Source organism: Asterias amurensis, chromosome 8 (assembly GCF_032118995.1).
Source record: "Asterias amurensis chromosome 8, ASM3211899v1".
In the NCBI taxonomy this organism is placed as follows: Eukaryota; Metazoa; Echinodermata; class Asteroidea; order Forcipulatida; family Asteriidae; genus Asterias; species Asterias amurensis.
In genome coordinates, this window is record NC_092655.1 from 8,936,808 (window position 1) to 8,957,943 (window position 21,136).

Sequence of the window (21,136 nt, forward strand, 5' to 3'; positions counted from 1 at the left end):
ATAATGTTGATCCAAATCTTGCAACATACTACAGTCGACGAAACGAGCTAACTATTTACGACGGTTGCTTGATGTGGGGAATCCGTGCCATAATCCCCAACAAATTGCGCACTAAAGTACTCAATGAGCTCCTTGAAGGCCATCTTGGTGTCGTCAAGATGAAATCTCTAGCATGTAGTTTTGCTTGGTGGCCAGGAATTGACCACGACATAGAACAGTTGGCAAAAGGATGCACCGGCTGTCAACAAGTCCAACACAACCCAGCTCAAGCTCCACTTCACACTTGGGAATGGTCTGCAAAACCTTGGCAGAGAATACACATCGATTATGCCGGGCCCTTCGTTGGACACATGTTCTTGTTAGTAGTAGATGCTCATTCAAAGTGGCCTGAAGTAATAGCGACCGAAGCTACTACATCTAGTAAAACGATCGACACCCTTAGAACAATTTTCGCACCAACAACTTGTGAGTGACAATGGCCCCAATTCAAGTCTGATGAGCTTGAAGTGTTTATGAAGCAGAATGGCATCAGACACATCACTTCAGCCCCATATCACCCATCCACAAATGGTCTTGCAGAGTGCTTTGTCCAAACATTCAAAATTGGACTGAAATCTATGGTGGGAGAAGTTCAATCACTCAAAAGCTGTCTCGGTTCCTGATGGCATATCGCAATGCCCCCATGCCACGACTGGACAGTCTCCCACATTAATGCTCAATGGAAGGAGTCTTCGTTCTAGACTAGACATCCTTAAACCAGACATTAGTAACCGTGTCACTCAGAAACAAAAAGATCAGACTGTGTGTCACAAATCCTCAAAGACAACTCAAGAATCAACATGTGCTAGTTCGTGACTACGAGGCCCTCAGAAGTGGATACTAAACATTTCCCGCGTTTCCCTGTATAGCAGGAAATTATATTCTTAGGAATTCGAGATACGCAAAGTGGATATGCATTCGGGTGAATAACGGGGTGTATTATGTAATGGGTTTAAGCGGTGGTATTTAAAAATAGAGGGGACAATGGTGCAGTCAGTCAGTTCTAGCGAGCACTACTATCATTAATTTTTATATGTTATGTAAAATATTGCATACTTATTTTATTGTGGCAGGCCATTGGGTAAAGGCCAACATCTTCACGGAGGAGGGCACTAAAAGTTTTGGGGCACAGGTTTTCAGAGGAATTTTAAAGATCTTTTTTTTTGCCTGGACGTCGTGTTCTCTGATGAAGCGAGTCAAAATGTCATTTGACACTATGACGGATGGTCCGAAGGGAGTCAAATGTCATTTGACATTGTGACGGATGGTCTGAAGGGAGTCAAATGTCATTTGATATTGTGACGGATGGTCTAAATGTCATTTGACATTGTGGCGGATGGTCCAAAGTGACATTGTGACGGATATATGGTCTGAAGGGAGTCAAATGTCATTTGACATTGTGACAGATGGTCTGAAGGGAGTCAAATGTCATTTGACATTGTGACCGGGGGTAGTGAGTCGAAATGTCATTTGACATTGCGAGGATGGGTGTTTCAGCAGCCATTGTTAGTGAAGATATCCCGATAGTTTAATCGTCAGGATTAAAAACGGTCGCCGTAATCAAATCAAGATTTGTGATGCTATCAAGCAAAATGAGTCGTTTGTCGACCCTTGTCATTTTTTAATTTTTGTATACATCTGAAAAGTGCAAAAGCCATGCTTTACTTCTTTGAAACAACCTTTTTATCCAAAAGTTGAGAGTTATGAGTGACTGAAACAAAGAGAAAGGGGTTTAAACCCTTTTTTAGCGCGCACATACATCCCTCAGCACAGGCGCCCCGCGGATTACTTTGAATAATGCGCCGAACATTTTTGAAGTTTGACGAGTCGTAACCTTAGTTCTAAACTTATGCGATTAACATAATAATAATAATAATAAGACATTTGTAAAGCGCCTAATGTAAAAGCCTCTAAGCGCATTAAAGAAACAATAAAATAAACAATTAGAGAAAGATACAAGATACAAATAGGCAAACTACAAAAAAGAAGCTTTAAACAAATGAGTTTTCAACAAGAACTTAAAACATTGTAAAGTATTAGCTTGGCGAATATGCACAGGAAGACTATTCCAAAGAAACGGTGCGGCGTAAGAAAAAGATCCGTGGCCATAAAAAATGGAAGAAGCTCTAGTAGCAGAAAGCAATGACTGTTGAGATGATCGTAAAGTCCGAGTAGGGGAATAATGATGAACAAGTTCAGATAAATACGCAGGAGATTGACATGTTTGAGCCTTGAAAGTTAACAGAAGAATTTTGTAAACTGTTCGAAACTTAACCGGGAGCCAATGCAGTTGCATTAGTACAGGTGTAATATGGTGAGAACGAGGCAGACAAGAAACGAGGCGAGCAGCAGTGTTCTGTACACGTTGAATTTTAGCAAGATCTTTATCGGGGAGTCCATACAGAAGTGAATTGCAGGAATCAAGTCTAGTAGTGACGAAGGCATGAACAAGACGAAGAGTAGTAGCTTCATCCAGGTAGCGGCGAATTTGTGATATTTTCCTAATAGCCATGAGAGCTCCTTTGCAAACATTATCAACATGCAGCAAACAGCCGTGGATAGCCGCAATCTCGACATGAAAACAGTCTAAAAATAGCGCTTGGTGCCCCATAGCAAAAATCCCCTAAAGGGTTCAAAGGTCGGAAGTACTGACATTGCAATGCATGTGAAGCACGAGCTGCTGTTTTTCTCCCTGTAGTACAGACCGTAATGGTGATGTACCATGCATCGCCTGCGCAATGTACTCACAGTAATGGCGATATACGCTTTTTGGTGATCAGTGTTTTTAAACAAGGAATACCAGAATACAGTGATGTGATTGAAATTTTCAATCACATCACTTTTCAAGGGTTTTTAGGTGCAGAAGTTATCTGTAAGTAACAGAGACACTCAGATTAATTTTCAAAGGTATGTTGTGATTGTTTTCAATCACTTTTGAAGTATTTTTTGACGTTGAGATGGCAGCACATTTTAGAGAACTTGTGCGCACAATTTTGTGTGTAACAAACCTATGCAAACATTGTTTTCAAACTTTTGTTGATTTCTTTCTCTCACAATGTACATCAGCAAACTTTATTCCCATGCTAATTTTAACCCTTTGATTATGTTATTATTTAGAAAGGAAAATTATTTGAAAACAAATTATTTGAAAATGTTACCCCTGTTGTCCTGTTTTGACTTGTTTATCCTTAATAAAATTGTCGACATACCACTCATCTAGCTTGATCGCATCTCATTAAAACTTATTTAATTTTAATTTTTGTTGGTGTAACTTAGTTGTTTTTCTGTACAATAGAACGCAGATTAGGCATCGCTCCAAGTGCTTCGCTGTCGCCATCAATATGATTGCGTCTAATAGTGTATTGATTGCAATGTATGTGTTTAGTAGGACTAAGACCTGGAGTTATCAATGCACGCACTGGCCCACTGTCATATGAAGTAAGAGTTGGCCCAGACTCGATCTGGCGTAGACACATTGACCAACTTCTTGACGCAGAAACTGGAAAATCCTTCGCTCAACAGCTAGAGATGGTCCCTGATATTCTACCTCCTGTCGTTCCAGAGACCATTGGCCATCAGACATCATCTGATCCTCTTATTAAAGCGTCTTCATCACCAGGATCTTCATCACTCCTTCAGAGCGTAAAAAAACCCAACCAACTGCTCCTTCTACAATAACAGGATCTCCTTCAAGGACTGAGCGTCGCTACCCGCTGCGAACTTTTTTGCGAGCGTTTGAGGCTAAGCAAGCCACATTCTGTTCATTATTCTTGTTCAGTAAAATTATTGTTTTTGGAAAGTTGCTAAATTTACAACAAAGATTATTGTTCAAGCAAAGCAGGCAACTTACACTTTCAATTGTTTGTTTGTCTGCAGTTTATTTTCAACATCTTAAAGTCACATTCATAAATACCCCAGACAGTTTCTCTACTCCTATTGGTGGACAGCGTGTCACGTGGGGGTGTTTAAACGGTTGATAATGACCAGCTGGAGCTGTTTATAACTGGCTGGCTTCCGCGTGTCGGGCGCACAAGATTCACGCAGAATGCAACTCATAGCTATTAGTAACAGCGCGTAATCTATTTCTTAGCGCCCGCGTAATCTATTTTTAAGAGCGCGCGCACGCACACACATAACCCATTAGCATCAATTCTTTTTGAAAAAGGTTTGAAAAAAGTTTTTGAAAAAATATTTAAAACCTCGAATTTTCAATTGCCAAAGTGTCTATAATCGTCAACGCTTGTTAACAAAAGGGCGCATTTATGAATGGGAATAAAAGAGTAGTGACTCGTTCTTAACCATTCGTTAAAAACCTTGCAGGGTCGTTGCCACGCGATCACACGGCAACGACACTGCCGGTGTAAAACAGCCGTTTAAGAACTCGTCGCTACCCTTTTAATCCCTTAGTTAAACATGCCTTCAGTTATACAGGATTGTCATGATAAAAAAAAATTATGTCCATATATGAACTCTGAACTCTCAAATTTAGTGGGGAGGAACTGTAAGATGTGCCCCTTTAAAGCCATTGCACACTTTCGGTAAACAGTTTGTCCAAAGGCCCACACTTCGTGTATCACAACTTATATATAAAATAACAAACCTGTGAAAATTTAGGCTCAATCCGTCATCGGAGTTGGGAGAAAATAACGGGAAAATCTACCCTTTTTTCCGCACGTTTCGCCGTGTCATGACATGTGTTTACTACATGTATATATACTCCGTAATTCTCGATGTTGAGAATTGACAATTGTTTTAATGCTTTATAAAAAAGTAAAGCATTTCATGGAACAATATTTCAAGAGAAGTCTTTTACCATTACTTTCTGTAAACCCTGTAAGTTATTTTTAAATCTGTGAACTTTTATTTTGTTTTCTGTTCCGAAAGGGTATAATGGCTTTAACCCTATATATGCACATTGCCACTTTCATTGTATAAATAACGCCCTCAAGGGTTGAGACACGTAATTCTTTATCTTCCAATATGGCAAGTTACACAAGGTGATCGTGAGCCTTTTCAGTATCAATAAACCCATGCAAAATCTCACAAGACCTTTTAGATTGCCTACACATTTAAATTTGTTTGCTCAACTGTTCTATCATTTCTTGCAGCTCACTGGTTTCAGAGGGTGCCAGTGGTTTAGTGTTGTTGTTTATGGAGAGAAGTTGCCGCTAATAATGATAAACACATCCATTTATAAGGCGCATAGTATCTGGAATAGTACCATTCAAAGGCGCTAGTCGATAGCAAGCTGACAGATTGAACAGATGAGTCTGGTGGTTGCATTTGAATGTTGACAGATCAAGTTTGTCTCACAGGCACTGGTGTTACCTCAAGAACTCTGCCTGCCACGATTGCTAATAAAATTATCATTTATCCTCGGCAAATAGTGATCCGGTGTGCTACGTGGAGCTGACTGAAGTCCTTTTTCAATAATCGACAACAGCGAGTTATAACAACTGTGAAAGCGTCTCTTCTTGTGCATCAGCAGTTTGCTGGGGGTCATCTTCACATGCCCTTCGGTGCCTTTATATATCGCCAGTTCTGCCTATTTTACAGTATGGAATACTAGCCTGGTACCCATACACTGCCACATTATCAGCAAAGTTAGAAGGGGTACAATGTAGGGCAAGCAGAATGTGCTTGAAGCAATGGCGAGGTGATCATGTATAAGCTTGCAGCGAGGGAGCTATCTGAGCATCACCAATGGAAATGTATGGCACTGAAACCTTTGTCAACTGTACCTGTTGACGTGACCCGCATAGAAGGAACTCTGTCTTATCATCTTTTTTTATTTATTTTATTTATTGACATCCAACAGCGGAAAGCCGCCACTTACAGGAATCGTTAAAAACTATGTAAACTTCAGGAAGTTTTGTTGTGTCCAACGTCGAATCTCTTGGATGCAATAGATGTATTAGCGTTTTCTTGAGAAGATTTAAATGTGATGTATAGTTGAGTGTCGTCTGCATACAACATGGTAATTCAAATTAAATTTCAGGATGATGTCATGAATTGGTAAAAATCAACACCCACCATTTAGAGTTGACCACATTTCACCATCTCTATGCCAGAACTCAAGCTCTCAAGTACACCCCAATTAAACCGATTCCTCAGTTAGGGAGGTTTGAGTTATAGCCAAGCCCTCCGAGTTAGACACCAATGACAGATCTGTGGTCAGGAATGGTTGTAATTTGAAGGTCTGAGTGAAACAGGTGAAGAAGAAGAATCCCCATCCACCGTTATATTGGTCAATCAATCGTTAAATTTATAAGGCGCTAATCCAACAGTCATTGCTCATAGCACCGAATGGTAAGCTTTTGAAAAAGGATGAGATTTTATAGATGAGAATGGGGGCTGAATACTTTCAAGCTGCACCAGTTGATGCAATGTTGCAAGGTCCCTTGCAGTTCTGTTGTTTGACATCCTTTGTATTACTCAAGGTAGCAGGGAAATGGGAAAAGATGTACCCCAGGAGGCCTGTCCAATCGAGCTCAAGGATGAGCGTGTCCTGTACAAAGCGTTGGAAGCTTGTGATCGGGATGGGATGCAAACCGATCTATGTGAGGTGTGTCCATATTAATGAACTTTTTTTCGGACTGTGGGGTAGGGACCACTCTGTAAAACTGCTTATGGGTGGTGTACCGGTACTAAGGTCTGATGGGGAATGCACCACTTTGGGAGTTCCCACGTGTGCGTGCAGAGGGAAGGTGAGTGGGTACCCCCTTGGCAGATTTTTGTAGGAACCTCCTGTGGAGTTGTCTGTCTTTATCTGTAAGATATACAACTCTGTTCTTCTAATGCTGAAGAGCCTCTTGAACTGGTACAATGTAGGAGCAGGTAGATGTGAAGTATCTTTCTGTAAGTTCCCGCCACTGACAGGCATCTGTGAGAGTCACTGATGATGGAGTGGGTGGCGGGAATGTTGTACCGCAGGGGAGATTCTAATGAAGGATGTACCATTTGAGATGGGATTGGATGAGATAGCTGACCGGAACTGGTTTGGTTATGGCTGTTTGGGGTCAGTAAAGAACAAAATTCAGAAAAAGCTGAAGATGGCGCATGAGCATCCTGCACCATGTTACTGGGTCTTCAAGACTGGCCATAAATCCAAAAAGACAAAGTCAGACCCTGGCTGGGAGAATTGACGGAGTAAGGAATATTTGAACAAATTCCGCTCTGGTGAGGCCACATTAACCTTCCTGGTTGAGGGAATGCCCCAAGAAATGTTGGGCTTTGAGATGAAACTAGAGAAGACCTCCCTACATTGATAATGAACCTTATTTGTAGGTTCGTTGAAGAGCTTTGACAAGTGTCCGAATAAAGGATCAGCCAGTCGGCCAGGTACCTAGAAAGTGATTCTGGTAAAGACCCTTGGAGGCATCGGGACTGGTAGTCTTGTGTCGGTAATGGACTGGAGGTATCTCCGGTGATATGTATGACTCTTCAGATTTATTTGAGGGTCGGCGCAGGTTGATCTTCCTGTCAGTCTTAACAAGCTTGGCCTCTTGAAGCATAGTATCGTCAAATTTGTTTGCAAAGAGATCACTCCCGAGGAAAGGTAATTTTACCATCTGTTCTCTGGAGCACTGTGAGGGCCAGTAGAGCTGATCGAGGATGAGCGAGCTACGCAGGGAAGTAGCCATAGCCGAACTGGTAGTGATTGACTGTAAACATGAACCGAGGCAGTCATCAAGAAAACTAAACATGACTGGCTGGAGCTGTGGATCCACTTTCGCAGGGTCCTTTGAAGCCCGAGCAAGAGTATCGCACACTATAATATAGACATGTTGGAAACCTTGTCCCCACAGCGTAAATGACGGTCTAGCTTCTCGAGAGAACTGTTGAGGTCTTTAGTGCGTTTATCTGGGAAGATATTTTTTTGGGTAGGCTTATCAGACCGAAGCGTATCTTCAATTTTTGATGAAATTTTTGGCACTTTGAAAAATTTATTAGTATCTTCAGTATTCGTGTTGAAGAGAGATGATTCATGAGCAGGAATTCTCACATGCTTTTTCTTTTGACAGATTGAGAAAGCCTCTTCAATATTCTCAGAGCAGAAGCTGTCTACAGGATTGGTAAACTTTAGTGGAGGAGTGGGTTGGGAGAACCCCTGCAAAAAGACAAGCGGGAGAAGGAGAAGGAAACTATGAAATTTTACTCACTTCAGAGATGACAACTTACCTCTGTGGAATATGGAAGTAGTACCAGGATCCATCAAATCAAAATCTGGCCCAACTGAGCTCCTTGGGGAGGATCTAGAACGGGAGTAGTGACCAGGAGAATGTCGTCTTGGTGAACAGGGAACGTCCACAGGTGATCCACAGTGAGGTATAATCGGTAGGCGGGACCGAGAACGGGAGCAGCGAAACACGGAGCGATCCCCGATGCCGCCAAGGAAGTGACGCCGAGAAAAACCCGCGCTTCGCGGTGGTGGGCGGATGCCAAGCGAGAAAAACCTTGGTAATCCGGTGGCTGTTGGGTGTTCACTGAAGTCTGCGAGGATCGCCAGGGAAGAAAGACCATTTTGAGGGCCGGAAGTTGGCGGTGTGTTGTGAAGGAAATGCCCGGAACTCTTTCACCAGAACCCGGTGTAGATGAGACTGTCCGGCAGAGGCAGGGAACGGACGATCAAAAACATGACTAAAGGATGAAAAATCTTCCAAAGTACCACAGTTCACCATTGACATCCAGCGGGGGAGCTGGTGAAAACATCGTTTGGTTAGAAGAAGAAGTTGAAACTTGGAGGATCTCCAACAAAACTTGGAAACTTTCCCGTTGGGTACATGTAGGTGACTTGCGTGCCAGGCTATCCTGCCAGGCCGTAAAATATCTCCAATTCGCGGTAGACCAGCCGGAGCAGACCCCGCAAGGTTTTTCCTGAGAACAAACGCGACATCTCTGACATGTTGCATAGACGTCGAACTTTAAGGTGGAGGGAAGACCACCGCAGGATCTACATTTCAATTTTCTGTTAGGCTTCTTCTTTCCTTTCGTCGATTCTGACATCGTAACGGAGATGTCCGGAAACTGAACTGCTTGCCTATATAGTGTGTAACGCTACGTTGTTTTCAGAGAGCTTGGGATAAAAATGACTTGACACTAAGGGCGCTGTAAAAATGACTTGACACTATGGGCGCTGTAGAAAGAAGGGCGTTATTTGTGTTCAGCGGAGTCGCTTGCGCTTGCGCATTGTAAATGCATATGTAGGTATCGGAGGTGAGCTATTTTCTGTAATAGAATTAAAAGACTCACTTAATCTGGACACTTTGAATGTTTTTTAAAACAAATTATCTGCTTATTATCATGAACCTTCAATCCCAACAACGTTCATCTTGTTTATATATTTATTTGTTTACTTATTTATTTATTAATTGATTGATTGTTTGTTTGATTTATTATTCATATCTATATAATAATCCATTTCTTGATGCATTTATGTTGGAAAATGAGATTGTTTGTTTAAAGGAACATTACAGAATCTGTTTTTGCTAACAAAACAGTTGCTGGCAGTGTAAGCACTTTTTGTAATCCACCATATACATAAACTGACAAACCTGTAGAAGTTTGAGATCTATCGGCCATCTGGGTCACAAGAGAATAGTGAAAAACATTATACAAATTTTGCATTACATCGATGCCAAAATAAAAATGTTTAAAAATGAATAAAATGCTCAATGAGCGATAAACTCCAAACGCGAAGTTAAATTATTTATTTGTCATCAAATATGACATTTCAGACAGAAATATTTCAAGGGATGTTTTCTACTATCCTCATCATTAGATCGTGTAAGTTTTATGTAAATCTGTGATCTTCATGATTTTTGTTTCTTACTAATTCTGTAACGTTCCTTTAACTTTTCCGTTGCTTGTGCTGTTATTTCTTTTTACTTTTTTATTTTTATTTTTATTAATTTACCTATTTTTCTGTTTATCCATATATCCATCCATACATTCAATTGTTTATTACTATATTTCTTTTTTACATGTACTTATGTATTTATTTATTAATTAATTTATTTATTCATCTATGTAATTATTTAATATCTATTTTTTTAAATTAAATTCATCTAATTATTTACTTGCTTGTCCAATTTCTGGTGTATTTGTTATTTTGTTTATTAATTGGTTGATTATTTTAAATCCTTTTGTTGATGTACATGTATTTGTTTTGCAAAAGGAGATTGTTTGATTAATTTTTTCGTTGCTTGTTGTTGTTATTTTATCAAATTGTATATTTATTTATTGACCATATATTTAATTATTTATTCATTTGTGTATTAATAATTTGTATCTATACTTTTTGGAATAACTATTTATTTATTCAATTGCTTGTCTATTTGCTGGTGTTTTTTTATGTGTTTTTGCCATGCTCTTGTTGTAAAGGTGTTTTTTTTTTTTTTTTTAAATTGTGCTTTGTGTATACAGATTATATATTTATTCTAAATTATTATTATTTTTCCAAAGAGAGTGTTTTATTTTTTTGCCTCCCTATGTGACTAGATCAACGTTCTTTCGAGCTACAGTGTTTTATTAGACTTTTGTTGATCCTGGCCATCAAATCAAGGTTGTTTTGTAATTTCCTGTGCCCTTACTGTTTGTCTTGCTTTGTATTTACTTTTATGTACTGTCTGCTTGTAATTGTTTAATGGCCAAAAAAAGAATAAGAATAAGACTACGCTGGTGTAATTGTTTTTTTTATAAAAGCGGATGTGCGCCTTATGAGTTCTTTTTTTTTAATAAGGGAATAAATACATGTATGTGCTTGGTCGGTTTTAAACACTCTGATTTAATACCGGTTGCAGTCTGGATGTGGTATTTATCAAAATCCAATCCAAAGGCCAAGCACATTTTTATTTTCATTCATAAAAACCTTTTCAGTAAAAAAACATCAAAACTGCAGAAATTTTAACTGTTCAATGATTTCTTTAAACAAAACGGGTTGTTCTAAAACCCCCTCGACCCACGACCATCGACTTTTGTGCGATCTTTTTTCTGTACACCGAAATTGCCACAGTTCACAACCTCAGCCAATCATGCATACAATTTTGTATGCTGACATCGACTACCATGCCTCGCACGCATCACAACCACAGCGTACGAGACACGTAGTATGCACGAAGCAAACTTCGCGTGATTGGCTGCTGAGATCGGGCCTGTGTCAATTGTGATGTACAGATAAAAAAAACGTGGCATTTCCACGTGTATCTCTTGGCCGATCCAAGATTATTTTCCCAACTGGAAACCTGTGTTTACCGCACGAGTACGATTACGGCCAACAAATTTGGATGATCCGGCGGACCCATTTCCGGCCGATCGCTCCCGTCGATCCTGTGTACTATGGTACTACTAGTTGCTCTAAGCGGAGCTCAAGGTTGTAGACCCCACCAACCGAATGGCCACACGGATGGTTTGGGGTCCCCAATCGGTGTGCACTTGTCGTGCGGAAGCGGAGAGTAAATACTCCCAATTCTGTGTGGCTGATGCAGATAAATATAACCGCAGTCTCAGACTTGAGGTCAAGCCTAGTCGTGGAAGGAAGTTGCATCGCGGATCACACACTGTGAATTCTAAATCGGGGACTTAATTCTTACTCGGCCGTAAAGTGACATTTTATGAATTCGGAATTGGGACATTCTTCGAACACGGGGCGGACGTTGGAGGGTCGTGGGTCGTGGGGGTCGAGGGAGTTTTAGAACAACCCCAACAAAACACCCCTCCAGCTATGAAATGGTAAGGCCCTCTGGTAAAAACTCTTTATAAGGAGATTGGCGCGCGCGTATTGCGTGATGTGGCACAGGTGTTCCAGCCGTTGCTCTCGACCAATAGAAATGAATAAACTGTCTTTAAGCACAGGTGCAAGCTCGCGTGTCACGCCCATCTTTAAACACTTCTGGCTGTGGTTATATCATCCATTTAAACACTCCCACGAGATCCCAGGTCAAAATTCCAGTTGAACCTAGTTAAACTGGGTTTAACTGGAACTAGTTGACAACCAGTTGATAAACTGGTTAAACACAGTTAAAACCAGTTGGTTTAATACGGAAAATGGACAGAAACCAACTGGTTTAAAATTTAAATCTATTTGAACACAGTTAAACCTAGTCCAAACCAGTTGGTTAATATGGAAAATGGACGAGTTTGGTCACTATCCAATTGACCCCAGTTAACTGGGTTCAACTGGAATTTTGACCTGGGATGTCCTCTCAACCAATCAAAATGGAGAAACTGTCTGAGGTATTTATGAACGTATCATAAGGGTCTTCGCCTGGGCATTCTAGAAGTAGGGCACGTACTTCTAGGGCAACTTTGGGCTGCATCACAAAGAGTATGCATACTTAGTTTGCTGCTGTGCTACATGTATGTGCCGTGTTATAAACTGCGCTTCTACTTGAGCAAACAATAATTGCGGGTCATTTGGCAAGAATGGAGGTGGCTTTAAACTAGACGCGAATTGTGGATGTGGAGGTTTGTCTTCACTCTCCGCCATACTTGACTGTAAATTTACTGAATAGGGACAAGAAAATAAATATTGCCAGATTCATTCCAACTGGTGTTGTAAGACTTGTGTGTCTTTTTCAATGAGCTCTTATCATGTCTCTCTGTACCAAGCGTAGCTCGGTCTCGGAGACTGACAACCGTTGGATGGAGCTGACCAACTCGTCCTCCTCATTGGCCTAGTCGGCCGAGTCGGAAGGTCGAGATGTCATCGAGGAACGAGATTCTTAACCGGCATCATCACGGCGCCTGTGGTCGGACTCAAAGGCCACCGACGGGTGCAGGCTGATGCATGGCGGGCCCCCCTGAGGCTGAGGGGGTCCCCATTAGGTGGTAGCCACACGCCCCTAAACGTATGGGTTATCGGGCGGTTGTGGCAAACCCGGGGGGGAATCCGGCGCACGGCTAACCGTGTGGGGGAGTCCCCGTTGGCCCGGTGCAAGCCACCCATGGACGTGTTGACTGTGGGGCACCGGTTCGGTCAGACGAGCCTTGTCCACCACCCTCGCGACGACCCGTAATTGAGGCCGCGAGGGTGTGAAATGCTTCCAAAAATTCTTCCCTCGAGATCAGGTCCCCACCCTTGTGACGTTTGTCACGGTAGTATCGGAGGCCAACTGCGGGGCAGGAATACCCGAGCAGCGGGTAAACCCTGAAAAAGAGGCAGACCCTTCGGAACGTAGCGTTCCGACGGGGCCCCAAGGGGTCTGTACCCCGTTGCCAATCTCCCTGGCGACCGCCAGCGCCCTGAGCCGATAGCGCAGGCTGCCTGTTCGGGGCGGCGGTACAAAAGGCCATCCCTGGGCACCGCGGTACTCGCGTGTGCACTGTGGGGGGCCGGGTGCACCGAGCCGTGGAGAGGTAATTTCTCCGGCTGTGCATACCCTGTACTCAGCCCTGGGTGCACCGAGCCGTGGAGGGGAACCCCCTCTGGCTATGCGTGCCCCGCTGGTTGGCCTGGGATCGATGGGGCGGGCCTCGTAGTGGAGTCCCGCTTACCAACTCGTCCCTTCTTGGGTGTCGCCGCGATACTAGGCGATTTTTTGGCCTTACCAGGGCGTTTCCCCTTCTGTCGGGCGGATCCTGGCGGAGACGGCGAGAACGTAAGGTCCCCCGCTCGGCGGGTTACCGATCCGTCAGCCTCGGCAGCCGGCGATGGCTGAGGGGGCTGACTGGGAGATTGCTTTGGCGGCAACGTAATGTCACTGCCGCAATCCCCCGAGGACTCGGGCTGTCTCGGAGGGATGTAGGTCCCCCCTACGGCGACAAGCCCTGTCCTCCCCGATTTCTTATAACTCATATTTAAATCTCACTCTAGAATTTCTCAACAACTCTACTAGAAATTCTCAACAACTTACAAACTATCCTGCTATCGGATATCTGCTGAACTACACGCATACTAGCTAAAAGGGGCAAATAAATCTACTGCAATACGGACAATCATGTACTTACGTCCGCTGCCTTTGCCAGCTAAGAGAAAAAGAGGACGCCGACGTGGTGCGCATGTCACAGGGCGTCGGAGATAGGACTCTTGAGGGCGCTATTGTGAGTAAAACTCTTAGCTTTTTGCCTGCCGGCATAGGGAACAATGCAATTGTAGTATTCGCTCTACAGGTAAGTAGAGTGAAGTAGACACTACAAATTAAAGCTTATAATCAAACAGGTTATATTGTCTGATCAGTTTCTAAAAACTTTTCATGAGGAAAAATAGGTTGAAAATCTTGTTATTTTTGTTGAGACAGAAAAAGTGAACACAAATTGAAGTAAAATGTTTTAGCCAGAAATCTTGCAAAAAAAGATAATATATACAAATTTGACTCATAAAAAGATCATTTCATATGCTACAAGATGTATGCACAAAGTTTTTCAACAAAAATATGTCTTCCTGCAAAAATAATGAAAGGGTTAGGTAGTTTGTCACGTGAAATTGGACACTAAATATTGTCATGAATTAAAAAACCAACAAATCAAACATTCCTGAGTCAAGTTAATTTTAATTCATAAATACCTTGCAGTATTCACTACAGTTTCGCTATTCCTATTGGTGGAGAGCGCGTCTCGTGGGTGTGTATAAACCTTTGTTTATGACCAGTAAAAAATGTTGACACATGGGCGTGACACGCGAGCTTGCACCTGTTCTTATAAGACAGTTTCTTCATTCCTATTGGTCGAGAGCAACGGCTGAAACAGTTGTGCCACATCACGCGATACGCACGATGCGCACAGAATTCCCTTATAAGGAGTTGTTTACCCGAGGGCGGCAGAGGGCTTTACCATTTCATAGCTTGATGGGTGTTGTGTTAAAAGAAATCATTGAACAATTATAATATTTAATTTATTTTACTTTTTGACCAAAAAAGTGTTAAAGTTTTTGACCGAAAAGGTATTTATGAATGGGAATCAAAGTGTGTTGAATCGGTTTTCAACTAGTGGTTTAAACCCGCTTAGGCCTGGTAAAATTATCAAGAACCAGGCCTCGTTGGGGTTAAACCACTAGTTGAAAACCTCTTCACCACACATTGATTCTCTTATTTAACTTCTGGCGATAAACATTTCAACTGAACATTTGACTTAAAAAAGAAAGGAGCACTCATCTTATATACCACCCTCTATTGACAACTTACAACGTATAATACAACTCTAAAAACATTACTGAACATGACCGAAGAGCTCTTAAACAAATCAAGTAGGCATTGCCTCTATCCTTTTGAATCTCAATCTAATGAACCCATATAACACTAAAACAGAGGGAGAATCATGAAAGTACTGGAAATCATGAAAACAATGAAATACTGTCAGCTGTGGCTCGTTATGAAAATAATACCTTACCTAGCAACACACTGAACATTTGAGCTGCAACACAGCAAGAGGTAGAAGTTGGCACAAGATCTTTAAATGTTAGTACTATGTCCTCTGCAGTAAGCTCAGCAATTTGTCTGAAAATGAAAGTAAAAAAAAAAAAAATCATGTTTAATTGAAACCTTACAGACACTGTAGGACACTATTGGTAACAATTGAAGCTTAATTGTGTATTCATAAATACCTCAGACAGTTTTGCTATTCCTATTGGTGGAGAGCGCGTCACGTGGGGGTGTTTAAACAGTTGATAATGACCAGCTGGACCCTGTTTATAACCGGTTAGTCTTAGTGCAAGACGTTTCTTGTTATGGGCGATGCAGGCGCTGTCGGAGAGTTGGCCGCACTGTGTGTGAAAGGAAAACGAGAACGTCTTGCACCAAGACGTATACATACACGAACGTCTCAGTCATAACAGTGCAACACACGGATGTACAGAGCTCAAGCACACTCGCACATTGAAAAATTGTGATAAATGCAGCATTATAGCCAGTTTGGATGCCACTGATCTAAGCTTTTGGGACTAATCCTCGGTTTACGTAATTTACGAGGGGAGTATGTGTGAGTTAACACCATTCTGTTGCCGGTTAGCACTCTTGGATGGTTACATCGCCCTCTGTTGATGTTAAGTTTCCTTCTTGTAGGTAGTAGAGGTGGCCATTTCTAATTCTGAACTCATTTATGCATGACGGTTAGCTTATTCGATTTGAGTCGGGTAGCGTGGCCGGTTGCAGCTGTCATGGGGACGCATCATAAACATTGAGTGCATTGCATCCACCAGGACCCTAGAGTCAACCATTCAACCCATGGCAGCTCTCGAGAGAATACAAGAAATGGTGAGTGATCTGAGTGTAAATAAATTTCCATGTAATCCTTACTGTACTGACTACATGTACATCACTATATACAGTCGTTTGACCAGTTAACGATTCCTTAAACTTTTCAACAAACACATAGTTAAATGATTTAGGACATTACCAATTTATGTTTATGCATGTGATTAAGAAATAACCCCTAATAATACGTACCCCAGTTGGAATTCCACAAGTTAATTCGAACCCAAGTCAATTCGTACCCAAGTCAATTCGTACCCGAGTCAATACGAACCCAAGTTCATTCGTACCCAAGTCAATTCGTACCCAAGTCAATTCGTACCCAAGTCAATTCGTACCCAAGTCAATTCGTACCCAAGTCAATTCGTACCCGAGTCAATACGAACCCAAGTTCATTCGTAGCCAAGTCATTCGTACCCGGGTGTACTGATACCCAAGTAAATTCATAGCTGAGTAAATACATTGGTTTGCTACTGATTCAGAATAGAAAAAAAACATCCCTAACCGGTCAAACGTTTAACGGGTGACGATACTCTACTAGAAGCAACTATTAATATTTTGGTAAACTTTTGGGTGAGGGTGTTATGACACGGTCGCACTAAATACCGACAACTCACGACCCCTCAAGACAACAATTTTTAAATGCACTTTAACAGAACATTTGAACGTAACTCAACCATTAAACATGTGCACAAGAGTCATATGCATCAAAATCACTTTCAAACTGTTGAAAAAATTGGGTTGTTAACTGTAAAAAAGGTGTTTTTTACCCCAAATTTAGTAACGAACGAAAATATTCGCCATTTTGTCTTTCGACGTACTTGGACAATGATATTATATATTAGGTTCTGTACAATTGAGACGTTTTTCCAAGGTTTCATGTTGAGGCAAACAAATGTCCTCTCTAAATGTAACAGAGTGCAAAACCACTTGCTGTTTACGGCAAACGACTCGCTTTATAGTAAAAGCTGCATAATAACCAATCCGTGCCACCCCCCCCGCATGAGATATACTGTTTGAAAGGATGCTTTAAAGGATCACGTTGCCCTGGATCGGTCAAGTTGGTCTTTGAAAAGCGTCCCGTAACCGTTTGTTATAAAATGATCAACACAATGATCAACACAAATATGCCTCGAAATTGCGTGGTTTTCGTTTTACCTCGTCGACAAACACGGTCGGCCATTTACATGTACATGTATGGGAGTCAAAACTTTGACTCCCATAAATGGCCAACCGTGTTCGTTCGCGACGTAAAATGAAAACCGTGCAATTTTGAGTGATACTTGTGTGGATCATTATATTCTACTTTTAAAACATCTTTCTAACCATATGCATTTCATAACAAACGGTTTCAAACGCTTTTCATAGACCAACTCGACCAATCCAAGGCAACGTGTTCCTTTAAGTTCTGACTAGCTTAGTGGTAATGTCTTATTTGCCTATCAATTTAAGGGCATGCTGATCCACTCAACCGTATATATTTAATTGGTGCCATAATCCTAATCATATCTCAGTGGTGTTAATTATGTCATTTATCTTTTCCTTGCTAGCTGACCCATCAAACATCAGGTTTTCAGTCTGATACTTCAAGGTCTGTCAACCCCAACACCAGTTCCTGGAATGACGATGACCCACAAGCTATTTTAGAAACTGCCGAGCTTCACCAAAGCAATGAAGCTGTAGGATGTGAAACAAATGATTCTAGTGAGAAGTGTGCCGTAACAGTCATGCAGACTGATAATGTCGGTGGACAAAGGAAATGGGACAAAAAACACTATTGCTTTTACTGTGATGAGCCTCAGGCCAAGTTACCCCGTCATCTTCAGTCGTGTCACAAAGAGGAGATGGAAGTTGTAGAGATAGCATCGGAGACCGACGTTAGTGCCCGCAAGAAACTTCTGTTATACATCCGCAATATTGGTAATCACAGACACAATTGCAAAGTCCTTAGAGAGGGAAAGGGTGTCTTATTATAGTATACAGACCAAATCCTGAGGCATCTCCACACGCATATGGACCATGCATACATTGTTATGGCTATTACGTGCGTCTTGATCTTTGGCGTCATCAGTGCCCACTTAAGCCTGCGCTCCCTGCACAGACTGATGGTAGCAGTAGGATAGGTCGTGTTAGGGGGCGAGTAGCTAACAAGAATGATTTGTTAAAACCACCCCCTGCTGGTGTATCTTTCCAGTTGAACAAGGTTCTTAGTTCTATGAGGAGAGACAATGTTGGTCTGATTGTCAAGAATGATTCTTTGATTCTTGAAGTTGCCAAACGTGAATACCTTAGGCTTGGCCACGATGTTACACAACATGGCTACATTCGGAACAAACTAAGAGAACTTGGTCGTCTTGTTATACAACTGAGACAAAACACCCACCAACCGAATGCATCAATGGAAGTATTCGTGCATCCCCGCCATCTGAATGATATCGCTGTTCATGATGTCGCCGGCTTCAGTGAAGGAAAACAGATGTATCACGTTCCATCTCTAGCACTCAGATTGGACATTTTATCAAGAGATGTGCACTCATACTGCAAGCAAGTGCTTTAGAGTTTAATCTTAGGCAAAAAGCGGAATAGGCCGAACAGTTTAGGCAGTTATGTGAAATTAAGTAGCCAGAACTTGTGTCAACCCATGCCCACAGAACACTGTACCAAGGAAAGCGCAACAAACGTGCTGATCTCCCCACAAGTGCAGGTGTGGTGAAAATCTCATCGTTCCTTCATGAAACTGGCAACAGGGAAGTGCAGCTCCTACACTCTGCTAAGGGCCATGAAATTACACCAGCTTGGAAGAAATTGAATGAAGTCACACTGTGCCATCTCATTATCTTCAACCGCAGACGACAGGGGGAAGTATCCAAAATGAAACTTGAAGATTTTCACAAGCGCAGTAGTGCAGCCATTGTGAATGGTGATTGCGTGATGACTGATCTTGAACGGCACCTCTGTAAAATGTTCAAAGTCATTGAAATAGTTGGTAAGAGGAGCAGAACTGTTCCTGTGCTTCTTGGTACTGATGTGATGGCGTGGTTGAAGGCTCTAGTCGCAAATAGAAATGCAACTGGAGTGGCACAAGACAATATGTTCTTATTCGCACGAAGTTGTTACGGAGGCACAGGTCATATACGAGGAAGCGACTGTCTACAAGCATATGCAAATGAGGCGGGCCTTGACAATGTTGATAGCATGCGGGTCTACAAAGCTTCAGAAACATGTAGCGACTGTTTCACAAACTCTTGCCTTGAAGGAACATCAGCTTGAAACACTTGCAGACTTTATGGGTCATGATTTGCGGGTTCACAAGTACTTACCAGTTGCCAGACACTGTCCAGAGGGTTACCAAAGTGTCTTGACTTTTGCTGAGCTTGGAGATAGGCAACTTGGTTTCACAACATGGCAAATCTTTGGAGGAGTTGCATGTCATTCGAGGTATAAACAAACCCGTTTTGAACTAATGTCTTCCCAAATGAATAAAAACTGTGCTTTTTTTACTCATGACCCTCGCCCAGAGATGCCAACATTGAACTTTAAAAAAGAGTAGCATCTCCCAACAGTTAAGGGCGAGCGTGGCTTGGGCTGGGCTCTCTAAACCGATCTTTCTATTACTCTCTACAATGCGTATTAGCTCATTTTCAGGCATTGTCGTGAAATAACAATTACCTCTGTATGCACCAACAGAACAGCTACAAATGTTTATAATGGCCAGTGAAAAAAAAATCTGGGGAAAAAAAAAAAAATCCCTCATCTTCTGACTTTGTTTAAAAAAAAAACATAACATAGGGTGGCCTTACTTAAATGTTTTTGTTTTAATGGTCAGAAATGCAACAACAAGCTATTGGGAGAGAGAAAAAGAAAAAAAAAACCTGTCCGGATTTTGGGCAAAAAATACGTGTCCGTATTTTGGGCATTGTCTGGACATCGGCGCTACAGTTACTAGTAAGAAAACATGGAAACTGTCTAGCTTAGATCTCATAGGCCACTCAGTTGAAGGTATTTTTGTTCAGAAGGTCTCCTTTTTTGTCGCCATTATTTCTTACTTTTTGTGCCAAGCTTCGATGAAGTACATGTACAGACAGCTGGGCACAATAATAGTGGATACATGAGGAATGAGGTTACTGTGACACGTTAGCTCACACACCACCAACGTGTGCACTATTCCCCATGGTGTAATAGAGATCAATGGGTACGATCTTGCAGCAATGCACTAGCGTAAAAATACTCATCCGGCCAGCCAGTGGGGGATCAGAGGGCACGCAACAATCATTACGTCGAGACACGTATATTGTTTGAGTGAATTCGCCGCTATTATTCAACACTGCGTTCTAAAATTAAAAGTGTTTTTTTCTTTTCTGTTACAATTATTTGGATATTTTTCTTAATATTTATTTCCACTTAATAGTTCATTCGTTGTTTGCATGTATCGTACGATTTAATAAAATTATATTGGGCGGCTTGTTTAGCGTGTTTTATTGAGTATTATCGTAGCGTCGTAGTCACGGCTCGAAATCGTATTTGCTACGCCCAAATCGTGTATGTTGGTATCTCTGCTCGCCTTACTCATCAAAAAGCTCTTTTGGGGGCCGCATTGCTTAGCCTGTGGCAGTCATGACCTAACCCTACCCCCTATCACTGTACACCGCACCCCCACCCACCCCATATGGCCACCATTTTCATGACCTAACACTAGCCCCCCCCCCATATCAATGTACACCCCCACCCACCCCTTATGGCCACCATTTTCATTTGTGCGCGAAGAGCAACCAAAGCTTAATATAGTGGCCATCATCACTCTATAACACTCCTCCCCCATAACCATCATTCACCCCATACCCCCCACCCCCAACCCACACACCCACCCCAAAAGATTGGCCAGCATATTCAATTGTGTGCGAAAAGGCAATCAT

At 41.9% G+C, this 21,136-nt stretch overlaps 1 protein-coding gene across 1 annotated transcript in view; it reads right to left on the minus strand.

Annotated features, from left to right (window-relative positions):
- LOC139940815 (meiotic recombination protein REC8 homolog) overlaps positions 1-21,136 on the minus strand; it is a 418,728-nt gene that overhangs the window by 15,234 nt on the left and 382,358 nt on the right. Inside the window, exon 16 of the mRNA XM_071937199.1 lies at positions 15,364-15,470. Within this exon, the coding sequence (XP_071793300.1) occupies positions 15,364-15,470 (107 nt within the window). The remainder of the gene's footprint in view (positions 1-15,363; positions 15,471-21,136) is intronic.